The 20725-nt window shown below is 41.0% G+C and overlaps 1 protein-coding gene across 19 annotated transcripts in view; it reads left to right on the top strand.

The window, feature by feature from the left end:
- DTNA (dystrobrevin alpha) overlaps positions 1–20725 on the top strand; it is a 231605-nt gene that overhangs the window by 165536 nt on the left and 45344 nt on the right. For 12 of the 19 annotated variants that reach the window (XM_054815374.1, XM_054815372.1, XM_054815383.1 and 9 more), the window contains 7 exons: positions 1094–1179; positions 2718–2872; positions 7309–7414; positions 9934–10100; positions 12582–12706; positions 17985–18065; positions 19866–19955. In XM_054815374.1, the coding sequence (XP_054671349.1) occupies positions 1094–1179; positions 2718–2872; positions 7309–7414; positions 9934–10100; positions 12582–12706; positions 17985–18065; positions 19866–19955 (810 nt within the window). The remainder of the gene's footprint in view (positions 1–1093; positions 1180–2717; positions 2873–7308; positions 7415–9933; positions 10101–12581; positions 12707–17984; positions 18066–19865; positions 19956–20725) is intronic. The other 7 variants (XM_054815388.1, XM_054815385.1, XM_054815387.1 and 4 more) reach the window with 1 other exon arrangement.

The raw sequence follows: 20725 nt of genomic DNA, 5'->3' as shown, positions 1-20725 counted from the left end.
TTCTCATCTTTAGAAAGGGACTGAACATTGCAGCATTTTTGTTCTGCCGTTCCTGTCAACACTCTGGACTTAGTTTCACCTAAACTGGGTGGGGATGGGTCTTTTAGGAGTGCCTCGCAGTGTGTGGAGTCGTGTATTACTCATGCATCTTGAATATAGCAAGGTTTGTATAATGGCAGGTAATTACTGGGGACCGTCAGGACTGGGAGGGAGGATGAGGATAGCAAGAGAAGCAATGAAGTTAAGCCATTGCATGCTTCAAGACAGCTGAAGATTTGGCAAGGTGCTAAAGGTGAACGCAGCATCCCTAAGAGTGTGATATATGGTCTGATCCTTCCAGGAAGAAAAAAACAAATCTTTTCTTTTTACCTGAAAGTGACTGCGCTTACAGAAAAAACCTACATCTTTTTGCCCCAAGGCATACTCCTGTGTGCATTTGGGATTTAAAGGCATTATGCATTTTAAATTGAAAATAGAGAACCAGGCACAGCCTCAACTTGAACAGGGACAAGACTCTTCTACATATCGCAACAAATGTCCTTTGTTCATTCTGGATGCAGTTTTATTCCCCATTTTTCAGCAAAGTCCTTCTTAAAGGTTCATGGGGGTCCAGTGTATCATTTAAAAGGCAATTGTCAGGACTTACCAACAGGTACAATATGCAGCTTGTGCAATCACGTGAGCCCTTTCTGCTTTTTCACCTTTGCTCCCAGTGTTGATTTTTGCACTTATTTGCAACCTTCTAGGGACAGAAGATACACAGTGCACTTAGGATAGGGAGGCCATCAGTGTGACAGGTGCCTTCCAGTCCTACTGTAGCACAAATAGGAGTTATAATCATCACCTTCGTGTATAATGAGATAAACAGTTTAATACTGAGCTTCATATACATAATAAATCTGTTCCGAGATCTTTACAGAACGATGTACTGATGTGCATTCCCACAAAACAAACTTTGATTTTAAAGGTCATATTGCTTTGTATGTGAATCCACATATAGTGTGCATTACAATATGTCGTGTCAATGATATACATTTTGGAAATGGAAAGTGGTCCATATTATAAAATATGTCTACTTTCTACTTTTGAACAGGGAAGGACATGGTAAAATTTCCGTTTTTGCTGTCAAAATGGCCTTGGCAACTCTTTGTGGAGGAAAGATCATGGACAAATTAAGATGTACGTCTTTTGGGTGACATTTTTTACTTGTTAATCATTGTTGTACGGGTAGGAAAAGAGGGAATTAGGATAAATTACAGTTTCATGGCTGGGTTTGTGATTTGCACTATATGTATCTGCAAGTAAATCCCACTAAATGTTTGACTGAACTTCACACCAGACTTCATTTTTTTTAAGCCAAAATGCATTTATCAAGGTTCTGATCGGTGGATTTATTTTTTTTTCCTTTGGGATGATTGAATTCAGAGTACAGGTAGGTGCCTCAAATGTTCATCATCATGAAGCATCACTTAGCAATTTCTTCAGACACTTTTTTAATAACATCTCTCTCATTTCACACTTAGAAGTACAATATATTTATGCACTATTTATATTTCTTCCCATAGGGCACAGACTAATTCCATCTAATTTGGATAACAGATTCTCATTTCACAGGATTTATTCCTAGTTCCCCAGTAGCCAAGGCATAGTTTACTTGTAGTTGCAATGAAAGACTTTCTGTTTAGTGCCATGATGTCTGTAGCTCAGGTCCAGAACACCATTTTCCAGACTTTTTGACCAAAAGATTAATGTCAACCTTCCGTTCCCTCTGAGCATTCTACCATAGCCAAAGAAAACTGAGTTTACAAATTGTTGTTGATTAGAGTAGACAAGTAGAAATCCCAGGTGCTAATTTAGTCTTCCAGATTTGGTGCCACTTTTTAATATATTAATTCTATGTAGAAACTCAAATACAGACTGAACTTAATTATAAATTATAAATTATAAATTGAACACGTTTGTTCCCTAGGCCGCTTTAAGAGTAGGAGCAGGGTCCACCCAGTGGAAGGCTGGAGTACGATACTGATTTTTCCAGCCAGCAGTCCAAGTGTCCTGTTGTCAGAATTTCCCTTCCACGTTCCTGGAAGTGAAGCAGCTGACATGACAGCCTGAAAAATGATAAATGTTCCTTCCTTAGTCTATGATCCTCTGCTAGGCTTAGGATAATTTTAAATAAAGAGAGAAGTAAAGACTGAGAAACATGCATCTCTGGAATAATAGAACTGTGATATTTTTATACGTGAGAAAAAAAAATGGAGAAGAGCAAAAAGTAATGCATTTGAAAGATCTTCAGTGCCTTGTGTGTCCAAAACAATAATAACTGACTTAATGAACTCATTGTCAAGATTTAGATTTGACATGGTAAGCTGGCAGTAGGCAAAAAGCTGATGTTGCGTATCTTGTTAAATTAGATCCTTCTTATCTGATTGAATTACTGACTCATGCCATGCATCACACTTTGCTTTAAAAAATGACCACACACAAAAAAAAGTAGGAATATTTTAATATCAAAATCAGCTAAGTTTTTATATGTAAATGATTCTCTTTGTTTTCTGTTGAGAGGAGCTATAATTAAAGATGCAGTAACAGTGGAGGTTTCTGTAAGTGGAACGTGTTGTTTAGCACTTCTGGTTCAAATCAGATGGTACTGAATTCAGAGCAAATCTGTAGCTCTCACTGAAGCTGCTGTGTCCTTTTCTTGTCTTTTCCCCCCTCAGATATTTTCTCCATGATTTCTGACTCCAGTGGAGTGATGGTTTATGGCAGATATGACATGTTCCTACGAGAGGTTCTCAAGCTGCCCACGGCTGTTTTCGAAGGGCCTTCATTTGGTTATACTGAGCAATCGGCAAAATCCTGTTTCTCACAACAGGTAAATGAACAGTGAGCATCCTAGGCACGGGATCCCAATCACATCTCTGAGCAGGCTGAGACTTTCTTCCTTTCTTACACATATGTGCATATTTGCTCAGGAAACGCATGGCTGAGTGGAGGGGAGGTCCGCTTTCCTAATTTCTGGCATGTAGGTTTGGTGCCTTCAATAGGAAGCTAGTCTCTATAGGTTCCCCATATAACCATGGAGGAGAGAGAGGCTTAGTCAAAAAGTGATTCAGAGCAGGATCTTACCCTACATGTTCCTAAATTAGGGAGCCTGAGGAGACTAACTTCCTAACTGAAGCACCTAAGTTAGATACATTTAGGTGATATAAATACCCAAGACATGCAGTCCTCTGCTGTGGTTTGTTGTTGTTGCTACAACACGGGAGAGACGTGAAACTTTACTTCTCCACACAAAGCTCAATTCCACCAAAAAAATCTAACTACGTGTTTTTCAAGTGATGGCGTACACACACAAGAAGTTTACAAATGAGTAGAAAATTGTCTTAAACCTTTACTGAAAATGGGAGTCAGTAGGTATTAGAAAATCTCTACTCTCTTACAGATAACATCAATGAGATAGGTTCAGGAAAGCAATGAATTTATCCTGAGGAAAATATGAGATTTTTCCACAACTTGCCAGACTCTGTAGGTGCACTGAATACAGTATGTTGGCTGCAGCTAATATCTATCACTTCAAAAGATCCCATAATTGGGCCTGGTTGTTCATTTCTCCAACAGAGAAAGAGAGAATTCCTTTGGCTCTTGCCACACATCACACCGTATAATTCCATAAATATAAATTAAGGGAAGAATCTGAAACTGGGAAAATGTTAGAAATAAAGCGGTATTTTCCTTGTCTTTATCCTTCCATTTGCTAACTGAATGCTGTTGAACAAATAAGTTGAATAGAGCAGAAATAGTGTCATTTTCGTGCAAAATAGAGTCTTATTTTTTGTTTTCCCTCAGTTTCATCACTAATCAATAGGCACTCCAGTCAACTGAAAGGCATTGTTGAAATTCATTTATTGAATCATCTCCCAAATAATTTTAAATGATAGTGCTTGCATATGTGAAACTCATCTTGTTTCACAGAGGGAGACTTAAGACAGCACTTCATCTTATGTTGAAGAGTTTACACAGTGAAGTGACTTTTGGTAGTTTTGTATTAAAATAATAAAAGAGTGCTCTTGCATGGCAACAGGGCGTTCAAGCTTTGCATGTTGGACGTGGTATTATTAAAGATTAAAAAAGCAGTTTCTTTTCTTGAAAAAATGTCATTCAGGCCTCATTTTCTATCTAAGCAGCCGTCAGAAATGGCACTTTGATTGACATTGCACCCAAATGAGTGGACCAGATGTACTAGGGTACCTTAAGAAACGAAGTCTCCAAACAGGTGTTAGATGGTTTAGTTCACAGTCTCCACTTAAAGCTAACAAGAGTTAGGTCTCTGACTGATGTAGGCACACAGCATATTTAGAAAGCTGCTGGTTTGCATCCATGGGCAACTAAGTGTTCTTGTAAATCTAGTCCAATATTTCATCTAAATTCACTTTATGTAATTCTCATTAGATCTTCAGTAGGGATGAACCAGAGTTTTGAAGTGAGACTCAAAACAACGTATCCCCATGAGACTGTGATAAATGATACCCAGTCTTAGTCACACCATAGGTCTTTTTTTCACTCTCTGATATTGCACTTAGTGTTATCAAAAGTTTATACCTTGCGATAAGTTTGGCACTCTCTCTTCTTGTTCTCAGTATGGATCACTTTTGCTTACCAGGAGCCTTTCAGCCCCCTGATACATAGATTCCACAGTTTCAGGGAAAGAAAAAAATCTGGCAATAACGTTCTGCTCACAGTGTCAAATCCATTTCAGTTTGCAACTGAAAGGATTTTGCCTATTTTATTATTCCCCATTGTACTGGCTTACTTGATCAAACCATGTAGTTTCCTCCATCTGTGAACCACTGCTAGATTGAATGGCTGTTCAAAACAGAAGCAACAGTGCTTCCTCATCAGCAAATTTATGGAACAGAAATGCCAGACTAAGTAACTTAATGTTTCGGAATACAAACCTGTGGCTCAAAAAGGAGTTTTATCACCACCACTTTCCCTCAGAGGTAATGTGATGTTACACTGTAATTGTATTTAAAAATGTTGTTATTATTATAAAAAACACTTTTTATTTCTCTTTTTCTTATCCCAAACTAAAAGATAGACACTAACTTCATTTTCTTAGCACTTGGCTAAGTGTTATTCCACAAACCTAGACTCCATCTGCACGTAGCATATATTTAGAAAACAGCTTTCAGTTTCAACTTTCCCAGCAGCTGAAAAAAAAAAAACTGCAGGAGGAAAATATGCCTTTTAAAATGTATGGAAATTGCTCTGCTAGTGTCCATTTAAGGGACACTGCTCTCTCGAATGCATAAAATCAGTGACCACGAGAGGAGTTCAGCCATAAAGCTGTCAGTGAAGCTAAGTTGCTTTATTTGGTGCAAATCAGGTTTTAAATTATAGCTGCATTCAAAAGCCTATTCCATTGTGGAAGAGCTGTTATTGTCTCCCCATCTATTTGCTTGTTTAGACTAGTTGTGTGTTTGCCGCCAACTTATCTGCCTTCAAGAGCAGAGGGAAGACTTAAGGCTACTCAGATCTGCAGTATGGGGCACTGGAGGACCCTTCTTTTCCTAGACTTTGTTCTGCTTTTTCTCCTCCTGTTCTCAGTTCTGCTGCAGACAGCACAGACATTTGCTGGTGGCGTTGGTCAGTGAAGCCATGCCAAACATCCACAGCAGATCTCCAGGGGAAAGATCCTTTCCTGTGAGCTGATGCTTATAGTGTAGGATGCCTATTTGGGAAGTGGTTATCCACTCTCCATGGGTGGGAAGATCATTCATACAACAAGGAGGTGGTAGCTGTTTGTTTGGGCATTCATACTGCAGGTATTTTGGGTAAAGGTAGTATTTCAATGAGATTTAAAGCTCATATTGTGGCTGTTTCTGTAAGAATAAGACCATTTTCACAGCTAGCCTGATGTATTTTCTCTTCTTTTAGGGACAAATACCTTTATATTTTTCCCAATATCTGGCAATATTTCAGCCCTAAGACTGTTACAGAGTGAGATGTTGTCTACTGATCACTTAGTGTATTAGAGAAATAATGATTTTCTTTACATCTGGTGGCAATTGTATATAAATGCAGCACAGACACTCTATCTGGAAATCTCAGCTCTTAAAAGCACTCCACAACACATGGAGATGATACATGTCATTGCATAGCTGCTGTTTTGCTTCCTCATGGGCTAACCACAGTTCTTTAGCAAGTTAAAGCAGTAGCGTATGCAATCAGATATGAAAATTTAGCAATCCCTTTGGATATGGGGATGCTACTTAAATATGTATGTCTATAAATTATATCTGCACACATTCTCAACAGGGCTCGATATTTTTGCATCTTAATTTTATTTTAAAGGAAGGATCAGTTGCTGATTTCTTAAGGACTCTCTGTCCTTGACCACCCCATAGCTGTGTACTTTAGTACACACTTATGTAGCCAGTATATTAGGTAGGAAAGAGCAAGTATTTATGGTGGAGATATCTCAGGCTGAAAAATCACCTCTAGGTCTGAAAAAAACAAATTAACTAAGATTTGTGCTGACTTTTTCCAGATGCCTAAGAAACTTAAGGCCCTAGGTTACATTTTTTAAATCAACAGGGATATTTTTAGAGTTTAAATCTCTTTAAAAGATGAAGGGGCATAGGCCTTCAAGCGCTTACAGGTGTGGAGAGTTTAGGAACAGTTGCAATCCCTGAGTGTATGCAAATACAACATCCCACAGTCGGAGCTCACCCGTAACTAGTTGCAATCACTCAACAGACAAGCATAGTGTCTTAAATTACAGTTACACAACTGCCTGTGATGGTCTGTCCTTACCCTATATTTGTTTTGAAATTATACTCCCTTGTCATTATTTTCTTTCATTTTCTTTGTTGGGAGTGCCATCAGTCATTTTCTGCAGTGGCTTTTCATGTGAAAATTGGTAATACAAAGTGATGCCCTACATGCGCTTGTACTCGTTACGGGGTGCTCAAAACACACGAGAACAGGAAGAGTTGAATGCCAACCTTATTCACAAAGCATCTGCAGGCAGTGGCTTTAGAGGAGAGTCTTGAAGTGAATGGGAGCTAGGTGTCTCCAACCCAGCCTTGTGAAAAGGACTGCTAGTCATGAGTACTGTGCATTGTAACTACTAAAAGTAGTCTAGAAAATCTCTGCTACTATCACTTGGGTTTTTTTAGTTAACCAGGGCTACAAGTAAACAGTGTCTGAAACTTGTTCCCAAGTGTTTCTGTAGGGACAAGATAAAATCATTTGGATATATCTAATTGCTGATTCTTTGTGCATGTTTTTTGCTTGTTTGAGCAGAAAAAAGTCACATTAAACACTTTCTTGGATACTCTCATGTCTGATCCCCCGCCACAGTGTCTAGTGTGGTTACCACTTCTGCATCGACTGGCGAATGTTGAAAATGGTAAGTAAGAGCTGCTGCCAAAAAACAGTTACAAGAGTAAACTTTTGTGTGATGATTTTTCTCACTCTGTAGATGGTTTGTAGGAGCTACTGTACTGGGTTCATTGACTATATGTGCTATTTTTACAGTCACTGGTAAAATATTTAAAGAACCCTGTTGGTCATTCAACCAGGAACATGGCTTAATTTTTGCTGTATTCAGGAAATTATCCTGATCATGTCCTCTCCTCATGTGCTCTGGATAAGCAAAGAGCGACAAGACTCGATCCATTCACACACTTATATCTGGTAAACTATCAAGGCCGCAACTTTTATCAGCTATGACATATGGCAGCTCAGAAGGAACAGCTCGGCAGTTTCCGATCATGCAGTATTCTTGGCAGGAGATGTCCGGTGCAGCGCAAAATACCAGCCAAAAGGTCCTTATGAAGGATCTCCTCCTAAGCCTATGCTGCCAGACAATAAACTCTGAAAAGGAGGTTCCAGATTCATCCTTATCCTTTGCTTGTGGGGAAGATGACAATTTAACCGTGAGACGCCTCTTTGTCCTCAAGGGTTGTCTTTCCTCAAAATGAGTAGATCACAGATTTTAAGACAGGAAGGGACAATGAAGATCAACTCAGTTGATTACTGCACAGTGCATGTTGCATGTCCTTGGACAGTAACGTCTTACTCAGCCTTCCAACTTCTTGAGCACCTGGGGAACAGTTCACAGACTCACAGATGTAGTCCTCCAGCCAAACCCGTCATATACATATGTTTCTGTAGAAGGTGCTGCCACACTGAAAGTGCAGGGGCAGAGCTAGAAAGCTTGTGCATCTCATCTCACTCTGTGCACCACCAAACTGCAGCCCACAAACGCGGTACAGTCCCTCATGTAGTTCTGGAGGAGTTCCCTGGCTTCAGTGCAGCCGGCTTCTGCTGTCCAGAAGGACCAGCACTGCCAATATTAAATAGAAAAAAAACATGAGACAATAAAAGACTATTTACTGTCTTGTTTATCTGGGTGTACTTGTTCCTGATGTGGCATTTCTTGCTCATGATCATCAGGAGGCAATGATGCTGACAGTCATTATTCCAACAATTTAAATCTAGAATAAGGAAGATTGAAAAATCTTCAAGGGAGGGAGTTTATACTAAAATTTTAAAATACTAATTTAGCAAGATAAATAGATTTTTTTAAACAATTTTCCAGCCCAGTATTTTGCCTCAGAGGTTGTTGTGTAAGGGGCTTGTTGAATATTGCTGTGTTGTTGCTCCCTTGAAGGTTTACCTCCAGCATAACTGAAGCTTTGAGACATTGCAGGGAAAAAGAATGGGGCAGGCAGGGGGGCACAGGAAGAAGAAAAGATTGTATATACTCATCCTGTGGGCAATAAAAGTATTTATACCATATTTCCAACAAGAAAATGGGGCTGGTGGAAGGGAAGGTGTGTAGCCATTTTTGGTGATATAAGGAGAAGGAGGAAGTTGTACGTGTTGTTATACTAAATAAATGCCACTTCCACTGAAAGGCACCAAGGTGGGTAAGGCGATGTTCCTAAGTCCTTCTTGGTTACGGAGCCACCTATTTACCCCACCTTCCTCAAGCTCTTGTCATCCGTCCCTGTCCCTCAGCAGCTTCCCAGCCTAGAGCACGAACCCTTCCTGCTGGGAAATTCTGGCAAGGAATTAAAACCTTGACACATACTCAGCACTGATCCAAATCCTCCCAGACTGAACCTTACAAGAGAAGAGCAGAAGGTGTCTGGGAACAAGGAGACGTACAGTACCCCATGGTAAATTGGGTACATGCTGTAGTGAGGAGAGAGGAACAGAAATAGCAGCATTGCTGGGAAGGGGCTTCCAACTGTCATGATTGGTGCCTTAGCATGCCCAGTGACTTGAATCCTCGTTACTGTCTGCTTCTGAGTGGGACAGAGAACAGATCCACACGGGTTCCTTCAATGGCCAGCTTTCCAAATCTGGGCATCCAAAGCTGAGTGTTCAACTGCGCATGTAGGTATCTAAATAACACCAGTTGTACAGATGCGACAGCAGTAATTAAGAGACAACGACATGCCTAAGTACATTTTTGTGCTTTCAGTAATCAGACAGCCGAGTTTGACTTTTCCTCTGAGGTGCATCGCGTTAGCTCCTCACAGCACAGCAAAACATTCAGCTTCCCCCAGTAACGCAGCTGAAGGGTGCAGTGGGTTTTACCATGTACGAATTTTCTCTATCATGTATTCTGTTAGACGCTGAACACGTTTTTCGCTGCTGCGAGCAGGAGGTGCAGGCGTCAGCTCAGAAGCGATAAGAATTTGGTGCCCAGTGTAGGAAGCATTGCCCGTGGCTCAGCACAGGTTGCTGGGCGGCTACTCGAGTTTTCACGGGTCAGAGCTGCAGGCAGCATCCAACGCTGCAGATTGCTAGAAACAAAGAAGGGATTCACCCTTCAGTTCAGGGCTTTGTCCGTGAACTTTTGCTGGGGGTTTCTCTGCTTTGCTTTATGGCTCAGTGTTTCTCTCTCCTGCGCAGTCTTCCACCCCGTCGAATGTTCCTACTGCCACAGCGAAAGCATGATGGGTTTTCGCTACCGCTGCCAGCAGTGTCACAATTACCAGCTCTGTCAGGACTGCTTCTGGAGGGGCCATGCCAGCGGTTCCCACAGCAACCAGCACCAAATGAAAGAGTACACGTCATGGGTAAGGGAAGGCTCGCGCCTCGCTGCAGACTGCTTTGCCCTCCAGCCAGCAGAGAAGCCCCCGGCCGCAGCTCCGGGCAGCCATCCGGCACAGGGAGGCTGGGAGCCGGGCTGCAGGTTTGGATTGGTGACCCCGTCAGGGAGGCTCCTGCCTTGGGAGCCATCGGGAGAGCGCAGAGGTGGGAATGGTCTTTTCTGGGTGAGGACCCGGGGCGCCTGTGATGGTGTGTGCTGCGGGGAGGGCAGCGCAGGAGGGGCTGGCAGCAGGGCACCAGGCTCGTGGCGGCTTCTCCTGATCCCACAGGACTCACGGTAAAATCGCCATGGGCTTGCTCTGTTTGACTACGTGTAAATGAAATGATGAATACTTAACGCTCATTCATCAATCAGCCAAGTGGCTGCAGCATATGCGTAGCATTTGAAATGGTCCTGACACTGTAGATTTGACTGTGGTCACGGGCTTAGATCCACAGTAGTGTTTACTGTAGAGAAAAACACACGTCAGTCTTTTTGCTGTTAAACAAAATAATTCAATGCTTTTTCTAAACTGAAAGAGAAATATCAACAGCTACATTAACCTTCTGAAGGGCATCAGACCTGGGGGCTAAGCTCTCCACGGACTGGAGCAAAGCCCCAACAGAAGCTCCTGGTCATGGAGCACCCCCCATCCATTCAAATCCAGAGACCGGCAAAAAAATCCTAACTAATCTCAAATATTACAAAAGCATATTATTATTAAAAAAAAGAAAATTATGCATATAGCAACGACTCACATTTGTACAGCACTTTGTGTGTATTTTTTAACAAAATTCTGACGCTTAACACTTTTAAAATACCTGTTTTTCTGTTGATGGAGCAGGCAAGGGTTAAATTTGACGTGGTTTGTTCTGTGTGCCAGTCACACAGGCCCTGTGCTGCCTCCCAGCAGATCTGGGTTTGTAATTGGTTTTTGTGGGTCCTAATTGCTGCTTGTTGCATGGACACAATGGCTTGAGTTTAGTCTCTGAATAGGAGAGTGCCCGCTATGTAGTTCGGACTCCCTTCCTAATAGCAATTTGTGCTATAAAATATTTTTTTGCTGTAGCCAGGGAGCTGTAATTATAGGTAGGAAGTAATTGGAAAACTTAAGATTTCTGCTCAGCAGAAGGTAAAAACGTGACTACATGCCTAGTGGTTTCAAATGTTTCCTTGTCAGAAACAAATGTTTTGCTTCAAGTTTGAAATTGCCTTTCTGTACTGTTCATTAGCATTTGTTCAAACCAGATTAGCATTCTCCATACTGCATCCATATCGAGCTCCACGTGCAGATTAAAGGTGTTCGTGGGTACAGTGGAACTCAACTGATCTGAGTTCAGAGTGAAATCACATTTATAATGAAAGAGAAAAAGGCTGAACTTTACACATTTAGGTTGGAATTCTGTAATAGAAATATTTCACTATTGTCTTGATTACAGTCATAACTTGATGCATGTGCACATATACAATATTATTCCTGTTCCAAAAACGTTTTTGAATTTCAGTGTATAGAGCTGTGTTTCAGGGGGAGGAGGCAGTGTAAGGATCACTACCCCTGTTTTACTGGCAGAGAAACTGAATCACAGAGAGGTGGGCTGGATTCCCTGGGAATCTCTCACACAGCCTAGAAGACACCCTAGATCTCCGAGCCCTTCCTTAGAAAAGTGTTCAAATGCAAAGTGTCCAAACAAAACCAGAAAGCAGAAAATAATGATTTTTTAAATTTTTTTTAGACTTGCTGATGGGATTTCAGGGTGAAAAGCATGCTTCTTGCACAGAGCCTCCCCGTCTTTTGGTGACAGTGACAGTACGTCAGCCTCTTCTGGCACACTGTCGCCATGATGGGGCAATTCCCTGGAATTTCCTGTTCCCCGCTGTGGCAAGGGCTGCAGCAGCCACAGGAGGTGTAAGAGGAGCTTTAGAACAGCAGCTAAACAGTACAGGGTGCTGGAGCTTAGGAGGGAAATACTACCGAGGAGAAAGAATATATCATCCTGGTGCCTGGCCCACAACTTAGGAAGGAAACAATGTCCCGTACGGTGCATCTATATGGACAGGCACACACAGATGTGTTCTGCTTGCACTCCAAGCTGGTGAAGTACAAGCTAGCTCCAGTCCAGGCGACACTAACTTTGTTCTGTCCTTCATTCAATACTACCTGAGTGCAGCACTGCAAAGAAGCCATGGGAAGTGCATCTGTCCATATAGATATACCCTGGCAACTGCATCTGTCTGTGTAGATATACCCCCTAAGCCTACCCTAAAGGCCCCTGAAGGTAAGAGTAATCTTTCCTCCAAACTGAGTGGTCTTTGCCTTACCAGACTCTCGGGGTGGGAGGGGGGTAAGGGGGATGTCAGTCAATAAGTATGTAAGCCGTAGAGCTTCCTGTTGTTTTGTGCTTCCTATAGCAGAAACAGTATGCACCTTACTTGTCCAGATTACCTCTACCTTCCTTGTTCCTCCCAGAAATCACCTGCTAAGAAGCTAACTAATGCACTTAGCAAGTCTTTAAGCTGTGCTTCCAGCCGTGAACCTTTGCACCCAATGTTCCCTGACCAGCCTGAAAAACCTCTAAACCTGGCTCATATTGTGTAAGTATCTGTGTGCTGTAGAGAAAGTAAGCTTTTTGTGGGAATTGCTTACACTGAGTGTAGATAGTATAGCTCTGAACAAAACGGGAGGCAACTGTGGCGTATCGAGCTCAATGCATCACAAGTGCAAATTCACTGATAGGGGTATTTAGTATAAAAATGTTCTTCCGGTGTGACTTCACTTGAAAAGTCAGTGGGATATGTACATATAACCAAATACTGGGACACACAATGTTGGTATGTCCCCATTCTCCCCAAGAGATATCCATTCAGTTTCATAGAGTTTCAGCACTTTGGGATGTATTCATGCCGAGAACGTTAGCTTTGTCATCTAGAGACTCAACTTCAGTGTATGACAGGTATGTCTTGACACAAGGCACCAGAGGAAAGTGAAGTTCTACGAGTTTTGTTGAAATCAGTGTCAGAGTTCTTTCTGACTAGTGGAGCTGCAGCTTCACCCAGCCCTGAAGACTAGCTACGTGATTCTGCATAAGAATTGTGTCTTTAATTGCCAAGTCACTTGAAGAGGGTCTGTTATCTTCACAGTTTGAGACTTTGGGAAAGCAAAATTATTTTTTTATATAGTAGTTTGTGTCGTTACTTTTTCTCTGCAGAAATCAAGAAAGTCAAAGCGGAGAGAAAATGTATTTGTGCAGGGTGGGGAAATCGTCACTTTGTTCTAAAGCATGTCCACCGTCCATAGTGGCAATTGCTCAGATATTCTCATTGATCAGTTTGTTTTACGTTTGCTTCCTGCGTCCTTAAAAAAAAAAAAGTTAAGTTTTTCCAGGAAAAATCAAGACACTGGTTGGAAGAAAGTTGCAAATTAACTTGGAAAAATAATTCCAAAGATACTGTCTTTAAAGTATTTCTCTTGTTCTGATATATGTCTTAAGAGGTTTCTTAAGCACCTTCCCAGAGGCCCTAACTGAAGTATTTTAGGCAGCAGCCATTAAAATTGTATTTGCATGCTGCATATCTGTGTTAATGGCTGCTGAAACCATTCCGGTCTGTAATTATTACACATATTTACTTTTGTCAGTACCGAACATGTGTACGTCGCATCTTTAAGGGCAAGTGCATGCTGGCCAATGTGGGCTGTGTGGCACCGGGCAAGTTCATCTAACCTACCTGACATTTTACGGATAAATCATGCTGATGGTCCTCCTCGTGTGGTCACAGCAGAACTTTTTCAAGGCATGAAGGTGTGCTCTGCTCTTCAAACACGAGGTGCCTCTGGCATATTCAGAGTGCCAAATCCCTGTTACACTCGACTGCCAGCTAAATCCCGTGTACCTCTTTGTGGAGGTGTAATGGGAGGATGTTGTTCTTTGGAAGAAATCATCCAGAGATGGATCTGCTGAGCTACCCCAGTGCTGTGCGTGGTACAAAAGCCTGGCCCTGCTGGTGAGCCAGTGATCATTTCACGGGGCAGATTTTGGCCATCGTTATGAGAAACGGAAAGAGACAGAGAGCGTGAAATGGAAAGAGAAGCCTCTGTTCCCTGTTGGCTGAAGGCCCCCGAAGGCCTGGGGGTGTGTCAGAAGATAACGGGTAGTGAAATCTGGGCTACCGTGAACGGATTAAATGCATTTAGGCAAGGCAAGGGGAAGGTACCATAATTGAGTAGGATCGGTTCCAAATCTTTGCTGTGAAATTAACACCTTCCCTTCTTCCTAACTATACAGACGTAATTTAGAGTGATTGGATGTGAGAACAAACCACCATCTATTTTGTTTTATGATACAGTTTCTCTTTATTCATAGATTGAAGGCAATATAACTTGGCAATATATATTGGCTATAATGGTACATGAGTGAAAAACCTGTAAGTTGTGGAGGTAGCATGATCTACAGCATAATTCACATAAATTAACTGAGGGGAGAGATGTGCTACAGTACCTCATTGAGAATATCTTCTCGCTGATGTAATTTTTATTTTTAAACATAATGGAAGTTGAGAGAAACGGCTCTGGGCAGGAATCCAGGCAAAAAGAGGTTTATATGTGCATTTAATGGACGAATTTTGGCATCAAAATAGTATCCTTTTCTTAGCTTCTAGCTTAAATGGGAACAAGTACGCTCTGCATTACTATATAGCCTTTCCTTTTCATCGTTCTTCCACCTTTGAGTGGCAGCAGACAGAATGGCTGCGTTGTTTTTTTTTGTTTTACTGGTGCCACACAAAATTTTCAGTTAAGCAAGACACACATCTAAGGCTTACCTAGAGAAGTAGTTATCAAGGTGTCATTAACCTGATGGAGGAACTCCCCCCACCGATGGAGGGGTCATTTTTCCTTTCTATACATAAGATTGGCAGCCAGAAAGAAGCATCAGATTGCAGACATGACAAATGGCACGGCCAGTGCATTGTGGAGGGATTTTTCAAATGCATTCTGCACTGGCCTGACTTTGTTTCTATCTAAGCCTGTGGGAGCATTATTTTTGATATCAGTGTGAAGAGGTTAGACCAGCATGGAGCATTTTGGAAAATTTCTCTTATTTAATCCGGTTTATTACTGTGGGTGTGTGTTATGCCATAACATGTATTTATCGTGTAGCATATCTCAATAGTATTAAGTGTTTTCTGCCTCCTTGAGGAAAGTTGATTGAGTATCATTAGCTCACTTTTATCAGAAAGCTTAGAAAGTTTAGAAATAACCTCAGAGAGATAGACATTTATATTCAATAGCTGAGTTTTCCTTTGCTTTACCATAAAAAGTCTGCTGTTCTTGTCTTACCACATCACACAATTGTATATGTATGTTTGAACATCCATTTGATATTCAAGCTGAACCTGAGGAATGTGATAGTGGGCATCAGCCTTTAAGAAACTTGCCTTGGGAAAGCTCAGATTAGTTCAATACAGATTTCTTCATATAAGAATTGACAAGCTAATGCGAATCACAAAACTTTAGCAATGCCTTGGAGTTTATAGATATTTGTACACGAGAGTAACTCTGCATATGTAAACAGATCAATGACTTTTTATACGTAGAGGCTCTCACGCTTTTTGCCGAATCGGGATCATAAGAATGGAGTATGTCCAATGCACTACTTAGACCATACACATTTTAAACTGACAATTTAATTAATGTTCTTTTTTCTGTTTCATTTTGGCTGCAAAAGAGATACTTGGTGAGTATTTTTCTTCCTTAGTACACTCATTGGATGAAGGAACTTGGGAAAAAAACAATAATCTCATTATTACGAATCCTTAACTTTTTATCAGAGTCCGGAACCAAATAAATAATTGTCTTTGAATATAGAGACAGTGAAAGGGGAGAGCTCTTTTGGGGGTTAGAAACTTTCCCTTGCACCCCTATTTTGAGATAAAGCTTAGAGAAGACATCAAGCTGAAGTGTGCATGTGGTGATCTGCTGAAGGCCATGGCAGAGGTGGATGGGGTGCAAGGCCAAGCAGAGCCCAAGCTCTGCCGTTGGGAGCACTGCTCCCGCCTCCTTCCCTGGGACAGCGTTGAGAACCAGCCTCTCATCCCTTCTCCTCTGCTGTTTAGGACTCCACAGCCCAGGGTTGGACCCATCTTTCAGAAACCCTGGACTGTGCCAAATTAGTTTTTGAATGTGTTCGCTGGCCAGTGATTGCATTGAGAAAAGGAAAAACACGGTAGTCGCTTGTAGTTGGTGTGAACTATTTCTCCTACATCAATTACCAGCCTACAGTTCCCAGGCAACAAAATACCAGTTGCTTATCCATTAAATAAAATAATTTCTAAGTATTCTCTTGAAGTTTATTTTCAAATCTCTGTATTTCAAGACTCATACCACAATGACGTTTCCAGTGGATTGGCTCTGATCATGGCCTCATCTAAGCTCTTCCTACCTCTGATGAAGGAGACCATGAAAAATAATATTAGACACTTCTCCATAACTATCTAGAGCATAAAGTGCTGCTTCTCAAATTCATGACTGACCAGAACTGGAGTTTTTCATGTGGGTCTGCAGGTGCAGGGTTAGGCTAAAACTATATTTTCATACGAATAAGTAACATGCCAAATCTTACATATTTCTATTCCCAAGTTTTAAACTTCTTAACATCATTGTGGTGTTTTCATGCTGAGAAATCCATTTGGACTTGTCAAAGACCACATTTATGCTTGTTTTCTAACAGTTACAAAATAAGAAAGAAAATATATATTAATAGTTCACTTCTGTGCAGAACTGGCTTTCTTCATTTCTTGCAAATGGTTTGGATGACCGGTTGTCTTGCACATTTACAGCCCAGTGAATATTTTGCAGATGGGTGCTATATCTTGATTTGCACATCTGCAGAATTCAGAAAGCAAGACAGATCTTCCACAGAGCTTAAAGGAGGTATTAAACAACTTAAATTGAAGCAATTTGAAGTCTGAATTATATATGGCTTCAGGTTCTGCTCAAATCTGATTTAAAACCCTGTGATTTTAGTAACTTTTTTTTTTTAGGGGTTTTTTTTTAGTTTTTCCAGAGTGTCTATGTCTTTTGCCCAATGTTGCATAAGAAGTCCATTAAGAAGGGGAAATTTCTCCTTAATGGATACAGAAGAAAAATTTATGCACAAAATATTTTTTAAGAGTAGACAATAAAAGAAAGCAGGGGAAATATTCCTTCTCATTTCATTTTTAGTAAAAGCAGGAAATAAAGAATGTAATAATAAAACCATCGTTATTAATGAGTTCTCTTAAACTATATACTTATTTTAAATTTTGATTTGAGGGTTTGATATACCAGCTGAAAAGCTTTGCAATTAAACCAGTTTAATACTACATGTATTTTATGGGACACTGAAGTCTAGGGGTACGTTGTGGTCACTATGCAGTTATCGTAGCATGGAGCTTAGCGCCAGGGATAAACTCGTGAAAAGCTGTGTAATTTATTAGCAGTAACCCCCTGCAGAGCTCCATGCTGCCACAGCAAACCTGCTACCAGTGCTCAGCCTGGTTGGAAGCAGCGACTGCACCCTGGACTATAGGTCTGGAAAGAAAAAATGGGATAGTGGTTATTTCGCTAAAGCTGGGGGGGGAAAAATCACACAAGTTGCTTAAACTCACCTCAGAGCACACAAAAGCATTATTTCCTTCCAGGCCTAAGTAACTGGTTTTATTAACTTCTGCTTAAAACACAGCATCTTTAATTTGGAACTATTGCTACTTAAAGCAGAAGATTCCAGTAGTAATGTTACTTTAGACAAGAAGCTCATTTAATTATCTGTAAATACTGTTGCTGATGAATTTCCTTTTGTGCAAAATTAATGCAACTGGGTATTTTGCCTTCTTCTAGGCCCCCCCGACCTGTAACCAGCATGAACGACACACTCTTCTCCCACTCTGTTCCCTCAGGAAGTCCGTTTGCAAACAGAAGGTGAGTTCTTACTCTAATTTAATTTAAACCACTGTATGAGGGTGGTGGAGGTTTCGATTTTCAATTCCTCCCTGAGAAAGAAAAAAAACAAAACAAACCCACACAACCAAAACCAAAATAAAATTAACAGACATGAGCAGAAAATGCCTTGGTTATTTTGGACTGACACCAAGATACCTAGATGGAGAGCTGGTGCTGGGTACCCCAGACTCCTCACAACAGAGCACAGAACTTCAGTTCTCATTTGTCCCGTTACATCCCACTAAACATGCTCACATGCAACCTAGGCAGCCTCCCTCAGGGGCTGGCAATGGGCTGTTGGTGAGAAGCCATTTTGTAGCAGCACTGTGGGAATAGAAACTGGGGCATGCCATTGCCTACTGGGAATACCTGCATCATACCGCAAGATAGGATATGAACAAAGAGAAAACGTGTTCATACTTGTGAAATATAGCAAAGACATCCTTACTCCTGTTAAACCATTCAGATTTTCATTAAAGGCTACAAGAGAGAAGGAGTAGTCTCGGCATATGGTGACCCTTCAGCAAACAAACTAAAGAAGAGTGGTCAGAAACATTAATCCCAAAGAAAAGGTGCTTGCGGCTGAGTGTGTGCATTTTGGCTTAGTGTTTTCGCTCATAGTGCCAAAATATGTGTGTAACATTTTCTAGCTCTTTCATCCAATATATGTAAACCTAGATTTACACATAGATGAGGAGTTGGCAGAAAAATAACTTTCTGCTGTATATGGGAAGACAAGTGATATGTCTTCCTTGGGTGCAATTAATTGTTTGGTTCCTGCTGTACATGTCAGTGCTTCAGCATTCCCAAATAACCAAACACAATCTCTAGGTATGCATGGCTACGTTTTTTAACACCAAAACCAAACCTGGGGCGTACCACACTGCAATGTCAAAGTAAAGAGGTATTAACTACTGCTTTGATTTATGAGCTTTTGTTACCGGGAGCTATAAACTGCAAACTCTGGGTGTTATCTGGGTAGCTGCTGGGTGTGACTTAGATGCTTTTTGGCAGCCAGTCCCAAAGCAGCCCCCAAGACCAGATATGCTGCCTATACAGACAGCAAGAATGCAAATGCAAATTCATTCCTGTTGTTGGAGTATATGGAATTGTATGTGCCAGGGCAAAGCAGGATAATCTCTTCGTGGTCTCTCCAGAATAGGTAATTAAGAGCAATGCTCTTTAAGACTGTAGCTGTTGCTTCTGTTTATCCCCAAGAAGTCCCTGTGCTCCTTCAACAAAAGTATGCTTTGCCATTTAGGCCGGGGATCTTCAGTAACAATCACAGCACTATCTACTGTGCTGCCTGTTTTTCTTTACATGTGACAAATTCCTGATTATTTTACTTTTGTGATCTTTAATAATTCAGCTGACTGTCTTTAACTATCAGGTTTAAACGTACCTGATTGCTGAGCCATTAAAATTAGAACACGTCCATGATGCAGCAGTCAGTTCTGGCTCTTTTTTAGAGTTAACAGTACCCTGTTACGCAAAGCAATTATATAGCTTGTATACTAAAAGTTTTCTAACTTTTGTTTTATTGACCTAGCAAGATTTTAAGTGTTTGACAGCTTCTTCTCAATATTTTTATTATCATCTCTTATAAATTTAATTTGCATCTTTTTATTCAAAAGAAAAAGCACCCTACAAACTGTCAAGTCAGTATCCTTTCTAAATGGTTGCAAATTGCATTTATTGTAATGAACCCGCTCTGAACACGCTGCTCTTTGTGAATGTTTTTTGAGGTATTAACAAGGTTTCATTGTTTGAATCATTCAGGTTACTTGAGGGTATAAATGTAGCCAGTCCTGTGGCTGATGAGCATTCTCTTATAAAGCTGTATGTAAATCAGCTTCACATCAATTCACGGTCAGTATGAGAGCACTAACTCACTAATCGCCGTAGCTCTGTAGCTCATGCACTAAATCATTAGCGATTCTGCTAAACTACTAAAGATACTCTTCAAAGAAGGCTCTGGTGGGCTACAGGGTTTCTGCAGCTCTAATTAGTCTTTTGAATAGACTTCCTGCTGGCTGTGGGCTTTGCCAACTTCTCTTGCTTCTGCACAGCACAAATCTTTCACTTCACCCTTTCATGTAGGATTAATATTAACGTATCTAGAAGAAGTTGGAAACATTGTTTTTGCAAACTAAAAAAATACACCTTTATGGTTTCATCATCAGTGTATGACTTGCCTGTTGCATTCTTGACCAAGGAGTGGAAGAGGCTCGCGTGAGAGCCTGGAAACGAATCCAGGTTTCGCAGCCAGCCTCCTCTCCCTCTTCCACAGCTCTCGCTGCTGGTAGTTACTGTTCTGCAGTTAGCGCTGCTTGCCAATAACCTTCCCCAGACCCCTTTGCTTTGCTTTTCAAAATGGCCACAGAAAAGGCGGATCTAAAGCTGATGAAGACTTCCCATTTACTTAGTGAGCGTTGGATTTGGTTGCTGCACCCTTTTTCCAGCATTACCTCTCATCTTAGTGACCTTAAGGAAGAGCCTATTTCACTCTGCGTAAAAGAAATTTTCACTTGGATAAGAACAACTTCCCCATTTTTTTTTACTGTGGAGTGTAACGATCTTTCTTTTTTCTTTTTTGATTAATCCATGAGCATTAGCTATAATTTAGTAAGCAAGTACTG

The sequence above is a fragment of the Grus americana genome, chromosome 2 (assembly GCF_028858705.1).
Source record: "Grus americana isolate bGruAme1 chromosome 2, bGruAme1.mat, whole genome shotgun sequence".
NCBI lineage: Eukaryota > Metazoa > Chordata > Aves > Gruiformes > Gruidae > Grus > Grus americana.
The sequence above is the reverse complement of the archived record's forward strand: the minus strand, read 5'-3'. Positions and strand labels throughout refer to the sequence as shown.